Source organism: Zingiber officinale, chromosome 4B (genome assembly GCF_018446385.1).
Source record: "Zingiber officinale cultivar Zhangliang chromosome 4B, Zo_v1.1, whole genome shotgun sequence".
NCBI classification, from domain to species: domain Eukaryota; kingdom Viridiplantae; phylum Streptophyta; class Magnoliopsida; order Zingiberales; family Zingiberaceae; genus Zingiber; species Zingiber officinale.
Genome location: NC_055993.1, coordinates 42,836,359 through 42,856,778, shown reverse-complemented (window position 1 = coordinate 42,856,778; position 20,420 = coordinate 42,836,359). Strand labels below are relative to the sequence as shown.

Sequence of the window (20,420 nt, the reverse complement as noted above, 5' to 3'; positions counted from 1 at the left end):
CTAAGAACAGTTTAGAAACTGAAATTAAATTCTTTTTAAAACTGGGTACATAAAGACAATTTCTTAAAACTAAATTTCTATTTCTACTAAAAGATAAGTAGACGTCTCCCACTGCAATAGCCGCCACCTTAGTAGCATTGCCCATGTAGACGGTAATCTCTCCTTCAATTAGTCGTCGGGTTTCCTAGAGCCCCTGCAGGGAATTGCAGACATGATCAGTGGCTCCCGTATCTACACACCAGGTGCTGGTAGATAACACCGCTAAACATGTTTCAACAACTAGAGCATGAGATATACCTTTGTTGTTCTGATTCCTATGAGGACAGTCCGCCTTCCAATGCCCTGACTGCTTGCAGATGAAGCACTTGCCCTTCGGCTTCTTCACTCCAGCTTTAAATCCTGTACTCTGAGATTTATTCTTCTTTCCTCTCGGTTTAGAAGTAGAACCATTTTCAGCATAGTGAATTTGAGAATTGTGACGAAATAATCCTTCTGCCGCTTGAAGTTCTGTCAGTAGTTCCCCTAATGAATAAATCCTCTTATTCATATTATAGTTCAGGCGGAACTGCTCAAAACTTCTAGGTAGCGTTTGGAGGATCATATCGATCTGGGTTTCCCCATCAATTTCTCCTCCAAGGATCTGTATCTCGTTCAGATAAGCCATCATCTTTAGGATATGATCCCTTACAGGAGTACCCTCTTGCATGGTGGCTGTCATTATCTTTCTCATGGCTTCTTGCCTAGAAGCCCTATCCTGATGACCAAAGAGTTCCTTGAGATTGTTCATAATATCATAGGTTGTTGGTAAATCTTAATGCTGATGTTGCAATACATTTGACATTGAAGCCAAAATGTAACACCGCGCCATCTCATCTGCTTTTACCCATTTCCTATGATATTCAATCTCCTCTTGGGTAGATTCACCAGTAGGTGCTTCAGGGCACTGCTCAGTCAGTACAAATTTATAGCTTTCAGTAGTAAGAACAATGTCTAGGTTTCTTTTCCAATTTATGTAATTAGGTCCAGTAAGTCTATTTTGTTGAAGTATGATGGACAGTGGGTTGAAAGTCATCCTAAGAATCACAAATAACTTTTGGTCAAAACTCTAAATTTAGAATAATATTGATTCCTCAAACAATACTATTTTAAAATAACCAACACCTCATAACACCGTGAATTTTGTATGCCACGTTAGTGTGGACGTATACAAATTCAACATTTGTAAAAGGAGGGTTTTAACCCATTAATTTTATTATCTTGTCAACCTAACTTTTTGACAAATAAAATTAATAGTTGGTATCATTTAGTCACACAAATAATAGCAGTGACTCCGATGGGGAGGATACTATTAGATGTGTCTAAGTGTATACCATTACTTGACACTAAGTCCATTAATAATATTATGCCCCTTCCGTTGGGGAAGATCACACGCTCTTAATTAACTTCCTATAGTCATCCAAAAATGGAAGTCTGTTCTAGTGATCCACAAACAAGATAATCCGTTATGGAGGAAGGCACTCAGAGCCAACGCGCAAGCTTGTTTGCATCACTTACAAACCACTAATGGAGACCATGGGATTTACTTAAAAATCCATCTCCCACTTAGTTATTTATAAATGAGGAATTTTAACTATGCTAGCCTACTAAACTTGTAAACTAACATGCACACACAGCACAATATAAAAGCAATAAATAGAAAATCTAATTTTCAACTATTATGGCTTTTATCTCTAGTTGTCCTCCGTGTGTTGTCATCCCAAGCTGCTGCCATATTTGGCCAACGCCACCGGGTCCAGCTGTCGCATCCATCTTGCTCCTAGTTCCGCTGCGCCTCTGGTCCTTAGAAGGTTCCACGCTTTGCAGGATTCGATCCGCGACATAAATAGAATTTTACATTTTTGATCCTATATTCCATAAAAGGAATGTACATGTATCTAGATCAAAAACAAAATCCTAATAAAACTAAATACAGCTCCTGCTGTATTTTAATACAATCATGCACACACAGATAAATGCCCTTGACATGTCCAAGGGTCCAATCACACACATAATAACTAAAAGCTATAATAGTTGGATCCTGCATCCACAAAGTTAGCACATCCTACTATTAACCTGCCTAAATTATGTATGACATGTGTATAATTAAACTAATATCAAATACACAGAGGCAAAACCCTAGCTCTGATACCAATTGTTGGTTGCTACTCCGAAAGCCTAGAGGTTCCACTGTACAAAAATTTTGTACAAAGGTCTGAACCTTTTCCTAGCTACCATGTGTTCTTTTAAATTAAATTTTGGATCGCCTGCGGAACTTAACACGTTTGATCCAAAACTTAATCTATTTGTTCTTTTAGGTTTTGACTTGGATCTCCTGCGGAACTTAACACGTTCGACCCAAATCACCTTAAGTTATTAATTCCATTAAATATTAATTTCTATAATCGGTTCCCAGTACTGACGTGGCGAGGCACATGGCCTTCTTGGATATGGGAGCAACCACCACTGACTAGACAAAACCTTTTATAGAAATCTAATATTTAATTTCCGAAAATAACTTTAGGTTAACCGAAAAGAACAATCAAATCACAAGGAAAAGAAAAAACAAAAGAACACAACATCGAAAAACATATTCGAAATTCTAGAATCGTAAGCCTCTTGTATTTGGTATTATTTCCAAAAATAACTAGTATGATGCGGAAAGAAAAATTACTAGTTATACCTTTTAGAAAGACCTCTTGATCTTCTACCGTATTCCTCTTCTAACCTCAGACGTTGTGTGGGCAACGATCTTCCGAGATGAGAAACCACCAACCACCTTCTTCTCCTCCTAGCTAGGTTCGGCCACAAAAAGCTTAACCAAGGATGAAGAACAAAACACCAACCAAGCTCCAAGAGATGCTAGCTTTCTCTCCTTCTTCTTCTTCTTATTCTCCAAGTAGTATCCGGCAGCCACAAGAGCTCCAAGCCTTTGAGAGTCTCGGCCACCACAAAGAGGGAGAGAGGAAGAGGATGGCCAGCCACTCCAAGGAATAAAAGAGGGAGAGAAATAATAGAGGTTGTATCTCATGAAGGCACCCTCACCCCTTTTTTTATATTCCTTGTCCTAGGCAAATTAGGAAATTTAATTACAATAAAATTTCCTTAATTCCCTTAACATGATTTAATTGAGAAAAATAAAATAAAATTTCCCCAATTAATCTCTAATGACCGGCCACATTAAAAGAGATAAATTAGACAAGTTTTAATCAACAATTAAAACTTCCTAATTTGTTTCCGGAAATTTTAAAATTAAAAATTCTCTTTAAAAAACTCTTCATGGTTGATAAAAAGAAATTTCTATAATTTTAATTTTATCAACATGTGGATAATTTTAAAGAGAAAATAAAATATCTCACCAATCTACAAATAAGGAAAGAGATCTAATCTCTTTCTTTAATCTTTTATAGATCTTTTACAAGAGAGATATTTTAATTTTAATTTTCTTTAATAAATTATTTCTTCCACATAATAAAAATTAAAATTAAAATTCTTTTTAATTTAATTTGGCCGACCCCCACTAGCTTGGGTTCAAGCTAGGGTCGGCCACCCCAATTTATACCTAGGCCGGCCCTAGCTTGGTTCCCAAGCTAGCTTGGTCGGCCCCCTATTGGTGGGTATAGAAGGTGGGTATAGGTGAGTATAGTACTCTATAAATAAGAGGCTACGATAGGGACCGAGAGGAAGAATTGGTTTTGGTCTCCCGATAAAATTCAGCATCCCGTGTTCGCCCCGAACACACAACTTAATTTTATCAATAATAATTCATTCCACTAGAGAACTATTATTGAACTACCGCACCAATCCCAAATTACATTTTTGGGCTCCTTCTTATTATGAGTGTGTTAGTCTCCCCGTGTTTAAGATATCGAATGTCCACTAATTAAGTGAGTTACTGACAACTCATTTAATTAATATCTTAGTCCAAGAGTAGTACCACTCAACCTTATCATCATGTCGGACTAAGTCTACCTGCAGGGTTTAACATGACAATCCTTATGAGCTCCTCTTGAGGACATTATCAACCTAGTATCTCTTGGACACAGTTTCCTTCTATAATCAACAACACACACTATAAGTGATACCATTTCCAACTTATCGGGTTTATTGATTCATCGAACTAAATCTCACCCATTGATAAATTAAAGAAATAAATATCAAATATATGTGCTTGTTATTATATTAGGATTAAGAGCACACACTTCCATAATAACTGAGGTCTTTGTTCCTTTATAAAGTCAGTATAAAAGAAACGACCTCAAATGGTCCTACTCAATACACTCTGAGTGTACTAGTGTAATTATATAGTCAAGATAAACTAATACCTAATTACACTACGACCTTCTAATGGTTTTGTTTCTTTCCATTTTGGTTGTGAGCTACTGTTTATAATTTATAAGGTACTGATAACATTATCTTCTGCATGTGACACCACATACTATGTTATCTACAATATAAATTAATTGAACAACTACAACTAAATGTAGACAATTTGACCAAATGTGATTCTTTATTCATAATGAATGTTTACAAAGCTTAGGCTTTCAGTATACACTCCAACATAGGAAGGATAGAGAAGATAGCAAGTCTCTTTCTTTGCATAATTAGACGTCAAGAAGAGGACGTCCCCGTACCGTTCGTACTGAGAACCAAGATCAGGAGAACGAACATCTTAGATCAACTGAGCCCAATCTCTCTGAAGTTCACTACAACAAAAATCACTTTTCGCAGCGCGCAAATTCGCTTTCCGCAGCGCGCATTGCATGCTGCACAATTAAAAGCTGTTAAAAATCCTAAATTATTAACAGCGTACTTTGCGCGCTGCGGATAATACTTTCCGCGGCATGCTTTGCGCGCCGCGGATAATACTTTCCGCGGCATGCTTTGCGCGCCGTGGATAATACTTTCCGCGGCATGCGTTGTGCGCTGCGGATAATACTTTCCGCGGCGTGCTTTGCGCGCTACAGATAATATTATCCGCAGCGCACAAAGCACGCTACAAATAGTAGTTTCCGCGGCGTGCTTTGCGCCTACGGATAATATTATCCGTAGCGCGCAAAGCATGCCGCGGAAAGCATTTTTATGCACTAAGGATAATAATCTACAGCTTATAAATGTACGCTGTTGATAGTCTTAACTATATTAAAAAAAAATATTAATTTGATGAAAATAATAAACCAAAATTTTACAATAAATTTAGTGCAAATAAATCCACAAAATTAACAAAAGTCATAGTTTTTCGTTATACCAAAAAAATTTAAAGATCTTAAACAAGATACAAAATCTCTATCAAACTAGTCATGTATTACATAACAACAATTAAACTTACAATCCACACAAATTAGTATATTATGTATCAATCACACAATACTATAAATTTCGATAACCATGCAACCGTGCTTCCTATTGCATCATCAAGAAACTGCATTTCATCATTTGGTCGAATTAGGTCCACCTTTTCCACCAAAACTTTATCAACCCAAACTTTCCAACATGATCCACCAAGAATAACGTGATGCACTTTTGTATTTGGATCTGTGGATGCAATTCGACCTTCTGCAACAACTAATTCATCAGCAAACCAATGAAGCAGCTTACATTTAGTATTAACACATATATCTCCACGACTCGCATTTCTCGAATTTGACTGTAAATAAACAATACAAAGTTATTAATTAAATCATATATATTTTTGTAACAATTTTGTAATTCAGAAATACATAATTTTATGACAATCACCTGAAAAACATGACCAAAATCATCACTTTTTTTGGCACCAATATTAATATCGCTATTGCTACCAAATTCATTCCCAATACCGCTACAAATACCACCACTAGCAATCTAATTTTATAACCAAATCGTGTCAAACAATGTCATCATGATAATTCAAAATCATTTAAGTGTACATATCAAACTTATTTTATATATATTGTTTACTTACTAACCTGTTCTGGATGATTTTGTTGTCTCATACTTTGTAAAAACATAGACCTCATTTCTTGCATTTCTAGTTGATTTTGTTGCCTCATTTCCTGCATTTGTTGTTGAACATTTTGTACTATAGTTTGAAGTTGTTGAACCATTCCATTTTGTTGCACTGAAGCTCCAACTTTCGATGGTGTTACTCCAAAGCCCATTCCACGCACTCTACCCCGAGCTTCATTGCCAAACACAATGCTAATTGCATCATCAGCAATATTAGTTGTGTTTTGAGATTCGGGTGGACATTCTAATATTTTTTTCTGCAACAAAAAATAACTTTCAATATATTATCATTAATATAATAGATGACTGGAAGAAGATTGACTAATAATTACAATGCTTTAGTACTATAATAATCTTTTGGATTTTCAGTTTTGATCGAGACTGGAAGAAGATAGAAGCCTTCCATATGTCATTGAAGACAGATGCACAATATACCAGATGTCATTGAAGATGTCATTGAAGATGCACAATATACCAGATGCACAATATAATAGATGACTGGATAAAACAGATGCACAACTTTAACATATTCCTCTATCCTATAAACTTCTTTCTATCGATACAATATACCAGATGTCATTGAAGAATTAATTTTCATTATATTGAAAAGCTAGATTTGGGGGTCTAGTTTGTTGGTTCTGTGATTGATTTTGTCTCTTATTTTATCCTTGTCTCAAGGTTTCCATTGTTACTCCTCTTTGCTTTTTATCGAGTTTAGTTTATTCAGTATGATCCAGTGAGTAGGCACTTAATTTGAGGTTTTACTATCTCATTTTACGATGCAAAGAAGTGGGAATCCATTATTCCTGTCAAACTTAAATGCCAGGAACACTGACCATATGTTTTCAATGAAGCTAATTAAAACAATCTTCATTTTCCTCTTGGAGTATGAAAACCTTTGCCCAAACATACACACAAAAAAGGGGAAAAAAGTGCTAATTGGTTGTATGCATTCTCATTATTGTCACCCATTATTAAGTCCAGATTAAAAGGAGACTCTATAGGTTTCCAGGTAACTATTTACCTAATATGAAATTTCTATTTCATCCAAGTTAGCTTAATGGCTGCTTTCCAGCAAGATAGTTGTACTCTCAACGATAATGGTTGTTTCCTTCTTGTATTAATTGTTGTTTGGCCAACAACTATTGTTATACTTATGGTGTATTTGTCTTGGAAAAGAAACATTTTTTTGAATTTTTTTTGGGTCTTGCTATTTTTTGCTTTCTCATGCATACATTTGTTACAGTATGTTAAGAAGCAGCAATTTTAAGAAATCACGCTACTTGCCTTCTCTATATGTGATATATTACTTAATGATTTGAATTGTTTGATTGGGAGAGAATTACTGAAAGTCCAGTTTTCTTTATTCTAATCTACTTTTGGCTTTGGTATTTATGAGTTCAATGTAAAACAAGGAGAATTTTTTAAGGTTATAAAGTTGGGTACTCAACATGACAAGGCCTCATTTATACTGTTCACTAAGTAAAACAATGATAAAAGTCTTTCTACAGAGACATTGGTAAGAGTATAAATGGAGATCTTAAGTATAAATGCTTATGAAAAACCATATCAATGGAATAAAATTTCAAAGAAATCTAAAATGAATGAACATGCTTACCATTTTCTCTCCAACGGCTTGAGTACTGGGCTCCCCATTTTTTCTCTTGTGACCTTCAATCCAAACTTGCGATCTCGTAATTTTTGTATCCACCGGACTTGTCTTTTCCTTAAATATAAAAATATATACAAAATCATTACAGCATAACTTAAAAGATGCATATATCATTAATTATTACTTAAATTATAATAAATTAAAAATAATTACCATAATGTGAGCCAAACGAGCATAGCCCCTCCGACTCATTGTGTGAATGTGATCTTGTTTTTCCCTCATTGCTCTAAATCTTGCACTCTTTTCCTAAGATTAGTCAAAATCGCATAATCAAACTCTCCAACATATTAAAACTTAGTAGTCTCTTACTCAACCATAGCATTAGAATAAATTCAATGCATTCCCATCTAACTCATGGTCTAAGTGAATAAATACTTACTTGAAAGGTAGATGATAATGTCCTCTGTACAAACAAGTCCCACTGATTTTGGTCCATAAATTCAGGCTTCAACAAACTGAGATCTCGTGAAGCCACTCGACTTGTATTAGCTTCTCGTACAAGTATTTGCAATTTGGATTTTCTATCACCCCACAATTTAGCTAACTTTTGAAAAATTGTTTTCTTTTCCCAATCCTCAACTTTATAAGTCATCTGCACATTTAATAACACAAAAATATGTCTACATTTTGTTATAAAAATGGAAATGAAAAATTAAGTAACTAAATATATTACCTGAAGACAACTCCACATCCTATCTTTCACTTCTTCATCAATATCACTCCATCCATCTAATGTATATGGCACAAATTCCTTTATCATGCAACCTAGGAAAGAAGCGTACTTCACTGAATTATCTCCAATCGGCTGACCAAACTCATTACGCTCCAGCTCTTTGCACTTGTCTTGGCCACTAACCATTTTCAACTTTGACGCACCCCGTCCTTTTTTCTTATCAATTTTCTCATCAACAATTGGTTCTTTACCATGCAAATCTTCTGATGAATTGGCTGAATTGTTAGAGTCCATTCTCGATAACTTATTAGTTATATTTTCCTGTTAAATAGCAAAAAGAGATATTGAAATGTCTTTAGTAAAATAAACCACGATTTAAAATAGAATACAATATCACCTGAATTTCAGCTACAGATCCTTTGCCACGTTTTTTAACCATTTTACTCATCCTTTGAAAGCTATGTAATGACCTGGTCAAACATGTAATATGACATGATGCATTGCTGAAAATAAATAAGCAGACAAATATATTGAAACACTAAATAAAGAGTTATGCAATTATTGATAAGAACATGTATCAATCAAAATAAATAACTATAAAATATATAGTTGAAAATGTCCATCATGTCTCAATCACATCAATTCCCTCACACTCATTCCTTGAGTACGGTTCTTTCTCAGTAATGTTAATCTCAAGTTGGGATACATCAAGAGGTGTTGATGACGTATAAGCATCTTCTTCAAGCACGTTCATGTTATGAATACCTCGAGGCGGCGCTTTTAGCAACACATACCAATTTGATTCATCATTATCCCTAGAATAGAATACTTGCTTTGCTTGTGATGCTAAAATGAAAGGATCACTTTCAAAAGTTTTTACTCCTTGATGTAAGTTGACCAGTGTAAAACCATCTTCAATTTTGATACCAGTTCCAGGATTGGCCCAATCACATCTAAAAACAGGCACTTTAAAAGAATAGTAATCTAGCAAAATAATATCTCGAATAACTCCATAGTATGATAATCTTCCTACTGTATGTGAATTGTCATTAGCATTAGATTGATAAATAGTATCGGCTTCAATTGAAACACCACTATCTTGTGTCGACCTTCCAACATCAATTGTGTGGAACCGATATCCATTTACAATATATCCTGTATAAGATGTAACGTGCTTTCTAGGACCATGTGCTAGCCATTGAATTCGACCTGAAGAGTTAACAGAAACCTGTTTTGATAACCATTCGGCAAATGTTTCCATATGTTTCTTTTGTAACAATGTTTCATTACTTGAGAAACGATGATTTGTTTGTTTAAGCTCGTCAATGTGCATCCTATTTAAAATCATTGAAGGGAGATGTTAGAATACATAAGAAATGTAATAGATCAAGACTAACAATATGAAATTAACTACACTCACTGTAAGTAAGGTTCAACTTCTGCACTATTGAATAATATATATCGATGTGCAGCTTGCAACACGTGGTCCTCTAAAATCTTTTCTTTCCCTTTAGAAATTGGGCGACCTTCTAATAATCCATCTTCTAAATCATCATTCCTATTAGAACGAACACCAATACTATAAGCCTTTTTTATATAAGCACTACAAAATATCATTCGTTCTTCTGCGAGGTAACACTCAGCTATGCATCCTTCTGGTCTTGCCCGGTTCTTCACATACCCTTTTAGTGTTTTCATAAATCTAAATCACAAAGCAAAATTCAAATGAAAGAAGTGTTTAATAAAATATAAATTATTTTATAATATTAAAATTATCAAAAATAATAATAATTATTTATTACCTTTCAAATGGATACATCCAACGGAATTGGACTGGTCCACACAAACGAGCCTCTCTTGCTAAATGAATTGTTAAGTGAACCGAGATGGTAAAGAAAGAAGGTGGAAAATACCTTTCCAACATGCATAGAATTTCAGCAATATTCTCCTCGAGTTGTTCTAAACGGTTCCGGTCTAATACTCTTTGACATAATTCATTGTAAAATGCACCCAACATAAATATAGCATTACGTGGACCTTTCGGTAGAAGATTTCTCAATGCTACTGATAGCAATTGTTGCATTAGAATATGACAATCATGAGATTTCAGCCCAATAAGATTACGCTCTTCTACAGAAACACAGTTACCAATATTTGAACTATATCCATCGGGTAACTTTATTTTCTTCAACCTAGAGCAAAACACATCCATTTCTTTTCTAGATAATGTGTACGGTGCAGCGGGCAAATGATATTTATTTTCTCCTTTTTCTTGAGGATGTAATTCTTGTCTAATTTTTAAGTGTACCAAATCTTTGCGAGCATTCACACCATCTTTGGATTTTGTCTTCAAGTTTAACAATGTGCCTATGATATTCTCGCAAACATTCTTTTCAACATGCATCACATCTAAGTTATGACGTAGTAAGAGGCCCTAAAGGTAAACATCAACATGATTTATAGTTAGTTCAGAATATTAGAACATAATTTAGGAACAAAAAATAACAAATTGTAAAAGCTAATGAATACAGTGAAAAATAACTTACACTCCAATATGGCAGATTGAAAAAAATTGACTTTTTCTTCCACCTTTGAACTGGTTTTTGTACCTCTTTTGAACTCCCCTGTTTCTTCCTCTTTTTCCTCAAAGTGTTGACAGTCTCACCCTTTTTCTTTTTACCCCAGTCATTTTCAATATCTTTCAATGCATTGATAATTTCTAACCCATTCAAAAGTCTAGGTTTCCCTTTACTCTCCTTTTCCCCATTAAACCACTTTTTTTTCTGACGAAATGGATGATTAGGAGAAAGAAATCTCCTGTGGCCTAAGTATGCAAACTTTCTACTATATTTAAGCCACATAATATTTTAAACTTTCTACTATATTTAAGCCACATAATATTTCAAAAGTCTAGGATTCCTACATCATAATATTTTAAACAAATAAATATCATGTGTCATAGTAGTATTTACTAGCCATGTCAAAGTATTATTCACACACTTTAAAGACTGATAATTTGTTTTTTTCTTTTTTAGTTTAATATATTTAATCATTATTTTTGTGTCCATTCATTCTTGTTACACATATCAATCATTGTCTCTAATGATATACTCGTGTCAAAAGATCAAACAAAATATATCAATGGTGAGAACTAAATAATGTGGATTTCATGTAGAGCAAGGGTAGCATAATTAATAGAATTGTATTAATATATGCATGTAACACACAAGATCAGTTAATTCTAATCTAATTAGCGTGTTCCAAATCAAGATAAGAAAATGGAAGGTGTTAAATTATACCATCAAGATAAGAAAATGGGAGGTGTTGAATTATAGCATCGATAACGTGCTTGTAAATTGAAACTAGTAAAATACTTGATCATTTTATAAAGAAGAAAGACATGACTCTTGGAGCGCAAATATTGTAAGACAAATTGAAGCATTAAGCAATCGAAACTAAAAATTCTTTTATATAAATCGCTCACAAAAAGAGGATGCGAAATTGTAATTATTAATCCAACTCCTCCACTACACTCTATAGAATTGATCATCCCTAACCAATTCTATTAAATCAGAATTAATCTATGCTGTGGGAAGAATTTAAAAGAAAAATAATAATAACAATTTGAGACACTATACTCCAAAATAATTTCTAAGAAAAATAAGAGGAAAGAAAGGAGGAAGTAGCTAACCTTCTCGGCTACCAAAGAAATACATCTCTCTCGATATAAGTCCAAAAAAAAACTTATACCACTGGTCCGACAAATCACATAATGCAATTTGTCGACTAATAAAACCCAGAAGATCACATATAAATCTAAATAGGACAGGCAATGATATTCCAGAAGATCACAAGTCAAAAATTTGTCGACTAATAGAAGTGCAATAAATTGCATAGAGATCAGCTCTAGGAAGTATGAAAAGGAATAGTCTAAAATATGAAACCCAAAAGTTTAGCAGGTACATTAGACAGCAGACAAACAGAATCACATAATGCAATTTGCTTGGAGGTGAAACTAAATCCTGGAAACACATCTGATACAGACTAAAACTAGATGTGCATTAAATGTAACTACTAAGTTCTAGCATACATGACCAGAGTGGCATGAAAACTCATGAACTGGGACTGGTCCACAATATAAATACGTCAAACAGGAATGGGGATCAAAGAAAAAAATTGATAGAACAATCTTGTGCTGGCAATATGAACATGCAAGATTAAAATCTTCAATGCAAGTAGAATGAACACAAAATCGTAAAATATATAAATACACTCGAGCTCCAATTTATGAATAAAACTATTTGCTGTAGAGTGCCGCCCAAATAAGTTTAGGGACATAGAGATTAGGGTTACCTTTGCTTTGAGCTTTTGCCTTGATGTAGAGTGTGGAGTGGCTATCAAAGGGCTTGCTCTTGCTGTGGTCCTATGATACAGAGAGATGGAAGGAAGTCTTGCAGCGACGGCGAGTGCGGAGAGGCGGAGTGGAGTCGTGCGGCCGACGATGATCAGTGCAGAGAGGTGGAGAGGATTCCTACGGCTGGTGGCGGTGAGTGCCGAGAGGTAGAGAGGAGTCCGGTGACGGCGACGGCGACGGTAGTGAAGAGAGGCAGAACTATTGCAGAGAGGTTGCGGCGAAGGCTTCGGCGGCGAAGGGTTCGGGCGTTTTTTTTAATTTGGCAGAATCTTCACACTTTATTTAACCAAGTTACAAACGCATATAATTTTATTCGAAGGAAATGTTGACTTTTTTAACCAAGTTACAACAATTTCTTTAACCAAATAAGTTACGTTTTGTTTCATGTATTTTTTTTAATTTAATTTTGTTTAATATAACTTTATTTTTTTATTACTTTTTTTTATTATTTCCAAACTAATCATTAAATTTTAATCATGTTTTTTTATTTATTACATTTGGCTGTTATTATTATTAACTATTCGCAGCATACATTAACATGCATGCCGTTAATAATATATTATAGACGGCGTGCTTTTAATGTGCGCTGTTAATACCTTTTTTTATTTCAAAGTTCATACTATTAACAGCGCACATCAACATGCACGCCGTTAATAATACTATTAACGGCATGCTTTTAATGTACGCTGTTAATAGCGCGCTGCGAAAAGTGATTTTTGTTGTAGTGGTTGTTGCTCAACTTCAGAGACAAGTATCAAAGCAGCAACAAGTGATTGCCAATCTGATGGCAAATCAGCAACCAGTTCCTCCCACTCTTCCAACAGTAACTGTGGAGACTCCAGGGGTAACCGAGGTTCCACCAGCTGCCCTGGGAGTCATCACAGCACCTCAGAGACAAGAAGTCTACCTGATACAGTGGCTGAAACTGAAACCAGAGAGCTTCTTAGGCACGATTGAGCCCTGAGATGCGCAGGTTTGGTTCAAGACACTTGAGAGCACAATGGAGCTTCTTGACTGACCAGAAGTCGAGAAGGTTAGCAGTTAAAAGATTTAATAGGCTAGCTCACCTTTGCCTAGAGTTAGTAAATACAGTGAAAGAACGAGTCAGACTGATGCTCCTAATGCTGAGACCAGAAATGACACCTAATGTGAGTAGTGAAACTCACCGACCATAAATTGGTGAAGAGCTAGTCAGCAGGGCATTAGTGAGTATTATCTAAACAACATCAAGACACAACAAACGCAATACAAGTCAGTCAAGATCGAGGACAAGACAGTGGGGAAACAGGACCCCAGTCAAGTAATCAGAACTAGAAGGACAAAGATAACAAGAAAGACCCAAGCAGGAAGACGTTCGGGTAGTCTGTGAATATCCAGAGGTATTTCTAGAAGAGCTGCCTAGACTACCTCCCAACAGAGAAGTGGAGCCAATTTCAAAAGCTCTATACCGCATGTCTCTAATGGAGCTGAAAGAGTTGCAAGAGCAACTTTAGGAGCTACTTGACAAAGGCTTCATCCGCCTAGTCATTCACCATGGGGAGCTCCTGTGTTGTTTGTCAAGAAGAAGGACGGATCTATGCGGATGTGCATAGATTTTAGAGCTCTGAATCAAGTGACAATCAAGAACAAGTACCCCCTCCCCAGGATCGACGACTTATTTGATCAGTTGAGAGGGGCGATTGTATTCTCAAAGATAGACCTGCGCTCTGGATACCATCAGCTGAAAGTGAAAGAAAGAGATATACCCAGAACTGCTTTCAGGACCAGATATGGACACTATGAGTTCATAGTCATGCCTTTTGGTGTGACTAATGCACCTGCAGTTTTCATGGACCTGATGAACAGAGTGTTCAGAAAATACCTTGAAAAATTTGTCATTGTGTTTATCGACGACATTCTAATCTATTCCAGAACCCTAGAGGAGCATGAAACGCACTTGAGGATAGTACTGCAGACTCTTCAGCAAAAGCAGCTTTACACTAAATTCTCAAAGTGTGAGTTCTGGTTAGATCAGGTGGCATTTCTAGGTCACATAATTTCTGAAGAAGGCATTCAGGTGGATCCAGCCAAAATAGAAGCGGTCAACAACTGGAGTAGACCCAAGAATACCAGGGAAATCAGAAGCTTCCTTGGTTTAGCTGGGTACTACAGGAAGTTCGTGGATGATTTTTCCAGGATAGCCTCTCCACTAACAACCCTCACCAGAAAGAACAAGAAGTTTGAATGGTCAGATAAATGTGAGCAGAGTTTCCAAGAGCTAAAGAAGAGATTGACTAGTGCTCCCATTCTGACTGTTCCAGAGAGTGACAAGAGTTTTGACATCTACAGTGATGCTTCCAAGATGGGCTTAGGAGTTGTACTCATGCAAGAAGGAAAAGTGATAGCTTATGCTTCCAGATAACTCGAAGATTATGAAAAGAACTACCCCACTCATGATCTTGAGCTGGCAGTTGTGGTCTTTGCATTAAAACTCTGGCGACATTATTTGTATAGCGTTCAGTGCAAAATTTTCACATACCATCAGAGTCTTAAGTACTTCTTCACTCAGAAGGACTTAAACATGAGACAGCGTAGGTGGCTAGAGTTGGTCAAGGACTGTGAGTGTGAAATCCTCTACCACCCAGGCAAAGCTAATAAAGTGGTAGATGCACTAAGCAGAAAATCCAGTGCATCCTTGATGTCTTTGTCATCATTAGCCCTACCACTGCAGAAGGAGTTGTCAGACTTTGGAATTGAGATTGTTGAAGGGCAACTCTCTGCATTGACCTTAGAGTCTACCTTGCTTGAGGATATACAGAGAAAGCAAAGTGAAGATCCAGATATCCAGAAGATCAAGCAAGGGATACAGAAAGAAGAAAATTCGGAGTTTCGAGTATCAGACAGTGGAATTCTTTATCAGGGAAGCCGCCTTTGTGTCCCCAATGATGAAGAGCTGAGAAAGAAAATTTTAGAAGAAGCTCATAGTACAGCCTACTCTCCATGCATCCTGGTTCTACCAAGATGTACCAAGACGTGAAACAGAGGTTCTGGTGATCTGGACTCAAAAGAGACGTGGCTAAATATGTCAGTACCTGCTTGACATGCCAGAGAGTCAAAGAAGAACACCAGAGGTCAGGAGGAGTTCTACAGCCTCTTCCTATACCAGAGTGGAAGTGGGAAGACATATCCATGGACTTCATAACAGGTCTTCCAAGAACTACAAATGGATATGACGTAATATGGGTAGTAGTGGACAGATTGACTAAGTCAGCTCATTTTCTAGCTATCAAGGTATCCCACTCCATAGAGCAGTTGGCACAGCTATATGTTAAGGAGGTAATCAGACTTCACGGAGTTCCTAAATCTATCGTTTCTGATAGAGATGGGCGCTTCACCTCACACTTTTGGGAGTGTGTTCAGATTGCACTAGGCACCAAACTCAAGTTCAGCACAGCCTTCCATCCTCAGATTGATGGACAGACAGAGCGAGTAAATCAGATTCTAGAAGATATGCTCAGAGCTTGTGCACTAGATCTCAAGGGAAGTTGGTGCAAGTATTTGTGCTTAGCTGAATTTGCCTACAACAATAGTTATCAGGCGACCATCAAGATGGCACCTTATGAGGCACTGTATGGCAGAAAGTGTAGATCACCCATATGCTGGCAAGAAGCAGGTGAAAGAAATGAAATGGAAGTAGAACTGGGCATTCAGACAGAGCTGATAGATGAGACTACTCAGGCGATCTAGAAAATCAGACAGAGAATTGAGACTGCCCAGAGCAGACAGAAGAGTTATGTTGACACGCGTCGTAGGCTACTGGAATTCCAAGTAGGAGATTCAATCTTTCTCAAGGTTGCTCCTATGAAGGAAGTGATGAGATTTGGCAAGAAGGGCAAATTAAGTCCTTGCTATGTAGGACCTTACCTGATCATAGAGAGGATTGGGAAAATAACTTACAAGCTGGACTTACCAAAAGACATGTCAGTAATACATAATGTATTTCATGTCTCCATGCTAAAGAAGTGTCTCCACGACTCAAGCCAAGTGATTTAGCCTCAGTCAGTGCAGATCCAAGAGGATCTTAGTTATGAGAGCAGACCTACACAGATAGTGGACAGAGCAGTCAAGAGACTAAGAAATAAAGAAGTACCACTAGTGAAGGTCATCTGGCAGAACCAGAAGTACGAGGAAGTCACTTGGGAGCGTGAGGATAGTATGAGACAGAAATATCCAGAGCTATTCTAAGTTCGAGGACGAACTTTTTATAAGGTATGGGGGATTGTAATGACCCAATTTTTCCTATTTTTGAGTTCTAAATGCCTTCAAAAACATTTATAAATACTTTTAAAATATTCTAGATATTTTTAGGAATTTTTAGAGTATTTTTATGTAATTTTTGGAGGTCGTTTAGTATGTTTACAAAAAGAAAGAAAAAGAAAAGAAAGAGAAAGGTCAAGGCCTTAAGTAAATTTCAAAGTCAAGACTTTAGGGATTTTGGCACACAATGTGTCTATTATAATGCCAAGGCATTTAAAGAAGAAGTAATTAAGATTATAAGAATTTTACTTTTAAGAAGAGGCTAGTACCCGACTTCACAAGGTTGTCGTTAAACAAATCCAGGTGTCCAATTCCAAGGTCTGCTCTTTTAGGATTGGTGGCTCGCTACCCCAACCTATTAGGGAACGCGCACAAGATGGTACTACGCCTGGGCCCAAGAGAAGTTGATTATTATTTTGAAGTATTATAAGTATAAGTTTTTTAACAAGTAAAATAAGTTTCACATAAGTATTAAAGAATAAGTCTTTAAGCAAGTGAAATAAGATACAGAAGGTGTTTAGAATTCAGTAAGTTAAGTTCTTTATGCTAGCATGATGGTATAGATTTGCCTTACATGTTTAGCCTTTCAGTATGTTTCTTTACTATTAGAAGAGCATGAGTTAGCTTACTGTTATTCACCATTTATGAGCATGAGTAGCTATACATGTTTAGTATTTCAGTTAGTATGATTCCTTTATTGGTTTATGAGCATGATTAGCTATACATGTTTAGTATTTCAGTTAGTATGATTCCTTTATTGGTTTATGAGCATGATTAGCTATACATGTTTAGTATTTCAGTTAGTATGATTCCTTTGCTTTGTATGAGCATGAGTAGCTTTACTTGTTAGCATTCAGTTTTAGCATGTTTCTATTTATATACATGCATATCGAGTTTTTGTGAGTTAGATAGCGCTCACTAAGCTTTATGCTTATAGTTTGCATTTCCTCCTATTGCAGATAAAGGAAAAGCCAAAACGATATGAAGGAGGTGACAAGGGGAGGCTTGATGGGCGTGTGATGTTTGGACTATGGAGTGATCTAAGAAGTTGTCAAGAATTTATTAAGAGTGTTTTGGTTTAATTTTTTAGAGTATTTAGAACTTGTACATGTTACTTTTTGGATTGTTTTGTCGTGTTTTGTTAGAGTTGGTTTCCTTTGATATTTTGCTTCTTTTTGTTATATATAAACTGCGTGGTTATTTGAAATATGTTCCAGCCGCCTGTGGCTGTGTATATAGTGTTTGTATATCAGTTTAAGGTCACCGGTACAGGGGAGACTCTGTCGAAATTTTTCGGTAGGAATTCCTCTGGGGCCGTGATAAATCTAAGTGTTGCTAATATTAGCATAAGTGACACTAATAAGTAGAGTATAGTTAGGTAACAGTCGCCCTTAGAGAGTAGTAGTAAGAAGGGTGGGTTGTTACATTCCGGGTGCCCCAAACCTCCTATATAAGGAGGGTAAAGGCTGGAGTCACTACAACAACGAAAGATCTACTCCTCTGTGCTCCTGCGACGCTGCGAAAGCTCTCCGAAAAAAGTGATATTTCCATTTCTATTTTTTTATTTATTGTCGGCTTATTTTTCCACTAATTAATTCATGTACTTAACTTGTAATCAATTATTTTAAATTATTAGTGATTGCCCATCGAAAGCACCCTTGTGTGCGAGCCTTAGAGTAGGAGTTGTCAAAGGCTCCGAACCAAGTAAATCTCTGTGTCTGCTTTAGCTTAATTATTTTCCTCTGCTTACTCTCGAATTTTTTAATCAATATTCACCCCCCTCTATCAAACACTTCGATCCAACAATATGTAATGATAGAAGCATTATTAAACAATTGACAATCCCTAGAACTTCACAACAAAATGGGGTAGCTAAAAGAAAAAAATAGTACTTTTCTTAAAATGGTTAGGTCCATGATAGCGCAGACTAATTTGCCGATCTCCTATTGGAGTGATGCATTAATAACTATGACCTATATACTTAAGAATGTGCCTTTAAAGTCAAACCCATCTACCCTATATGAATATTAGATAGGTAGAAAACTAGATTTGAGTAATCTGAGTGTAACGACCAAAAATTCTCAAAACTATTTTAGGAATATTCTATGATTTTTCTGGAATTATTAGATATTTTTTTGGAATTTTCCGAGTAGTGGAAGTAGCAAAAATTATTAGAAAAGTAAAATGGCTTAAGCGGGAAACGAACCCGGGACCTCTCGGGTCCGCTAAACCTTTAGTTAGCCTTAGTAACCGGTGAACCCAGCAGGGCCGTGCTGATAGGAAAGGGAATCAATTATATTTATAATTTAATTACTTAGTATAAATATGAAATTTAAGTTGGGGTTTGGTTTATTTTTAGAACTTGTTTCGGCAACCCCTCTCCAAAACCCTCACGCCGACGCCAACCCCTCTCCCCTCTCCTTATCTCGGCGCCACAACAAGGGAAGAACTAGGGTTCCATCCCTAGGGTCCCAAGGTCACTTTCCGGCGACGATTTCAGCACAAGGACGTTCCCCTCCGCGAGTAGAGCACGTGGACGCGAGTGAATCATCGAGAAGTCATCTCCACCGGAATTTCTAGAGATTAGATTTGTAAGAAATCTAGCACACAAGGTAAGAAACCCCTCACCTGCAGTATAAGTAGCTCTCGCGTGTTTTCTGTTATGCATTAGATTAGTTTTATTGAATTTTGTCAGCATATAGTGTGTAGTTTAACTCTTCTAACAGATTTAGGGATTAGTGAGCATCTCTAGATGGGCCGAGCACGTGTATCCTCTGTAGATAGGGGTTTAGACGCTGCTGGGTGCCTAGAGGTGGTTTCCCTGATCGAGAGGAGAGTTAGAGAGCGCCAAATGCTCGACAAAATGCCTAGCACAACCTTATGATACAGTGGGCATTTAGTTAAATGCCATAGAACCTGTTAATTAGCATGATCAGTTTTTATTTCAACTGTTACGAGACTAGATGTCCAAATGGGTGGGCTCCCACAGTCGCCTCTAGGTTCAGACAACCTAGTTCTAGGTTCAGATAACCTAGATTTAGCAAAATAGTAGTAGCTATTTCAGTATTTTACTTTTCAGTGGCACTGTACTGGATTAGATATCCATTGGGTTGGGCTCCCATAGTCGTCCCTAGGTTTAGCTAACCTAGTAAACCCTACTAGATTCGGAACTTGCAATCCCGGGTCTAGTTAGGGATGCACGCACAGCAAGTACAGTTGTCAGGGCCCATCAGCAGCATGTTTAGTATTTTCACTTACTATATGTATATGGTTTTCAACCTTTCACAAATTAGTTCGTGAATTCAGTACAGTCCTAGCAGTAGCTCAGTATTAGCTTGGCT

General features: G+C 36.6%; 1 protein-coding gene across 1 annotated transcript; it reads right to left on the bottom strand.

Annotated features, from left to right (window-relative positions):
* Nucleotides 1-4,754: 4,754 nt before the first annotated feature.
* Nucleotides 4,755-7,888, bottom strand: LOC121978227. The gene is made up of 6 exons (XM_042530601.1): nt 7,850-7,888; nt 7,643-7,750; nt 5,985-6,281; nt 5,776-5,880; nt 5,558-5,683; nt 4,755-4,802 (listed from the first exon to the last, which is right to left on the bottom strand). Exons 1-6 carry the CDS (start codon nt 7,886-7,888, stop codon nt 4,755-4,757), a joined length of 723 nt encoding a protein of 240 aa, XP_042386535.1.
* Between the last annotated feature and the right edge of the window lie 12,532 nt (nt 7,889-20,420).

Coding starts and splice junctions, on each gene's coding strand:
- LOC121978227 (XM_042530601.1), bottom strand. CDS start 7,888: ATGAGTCGGAGGGGCTATGCTCGTTTGGCTCACATTATG. Junction 5,684..5,775: donor ATTTTGGTCATGTTTTTCAG/GTGATTGTCATA, acceptor GTTTATTTACAG/TCAAATTCGAGAAATGCGAG. Junction 4,803..5,557: donor CCACAGATCCAAATACAAAA/GTGCATCACGTT, acceptor TTAATTGTGCAG/CATGCAATGCGCGCTGCGGA.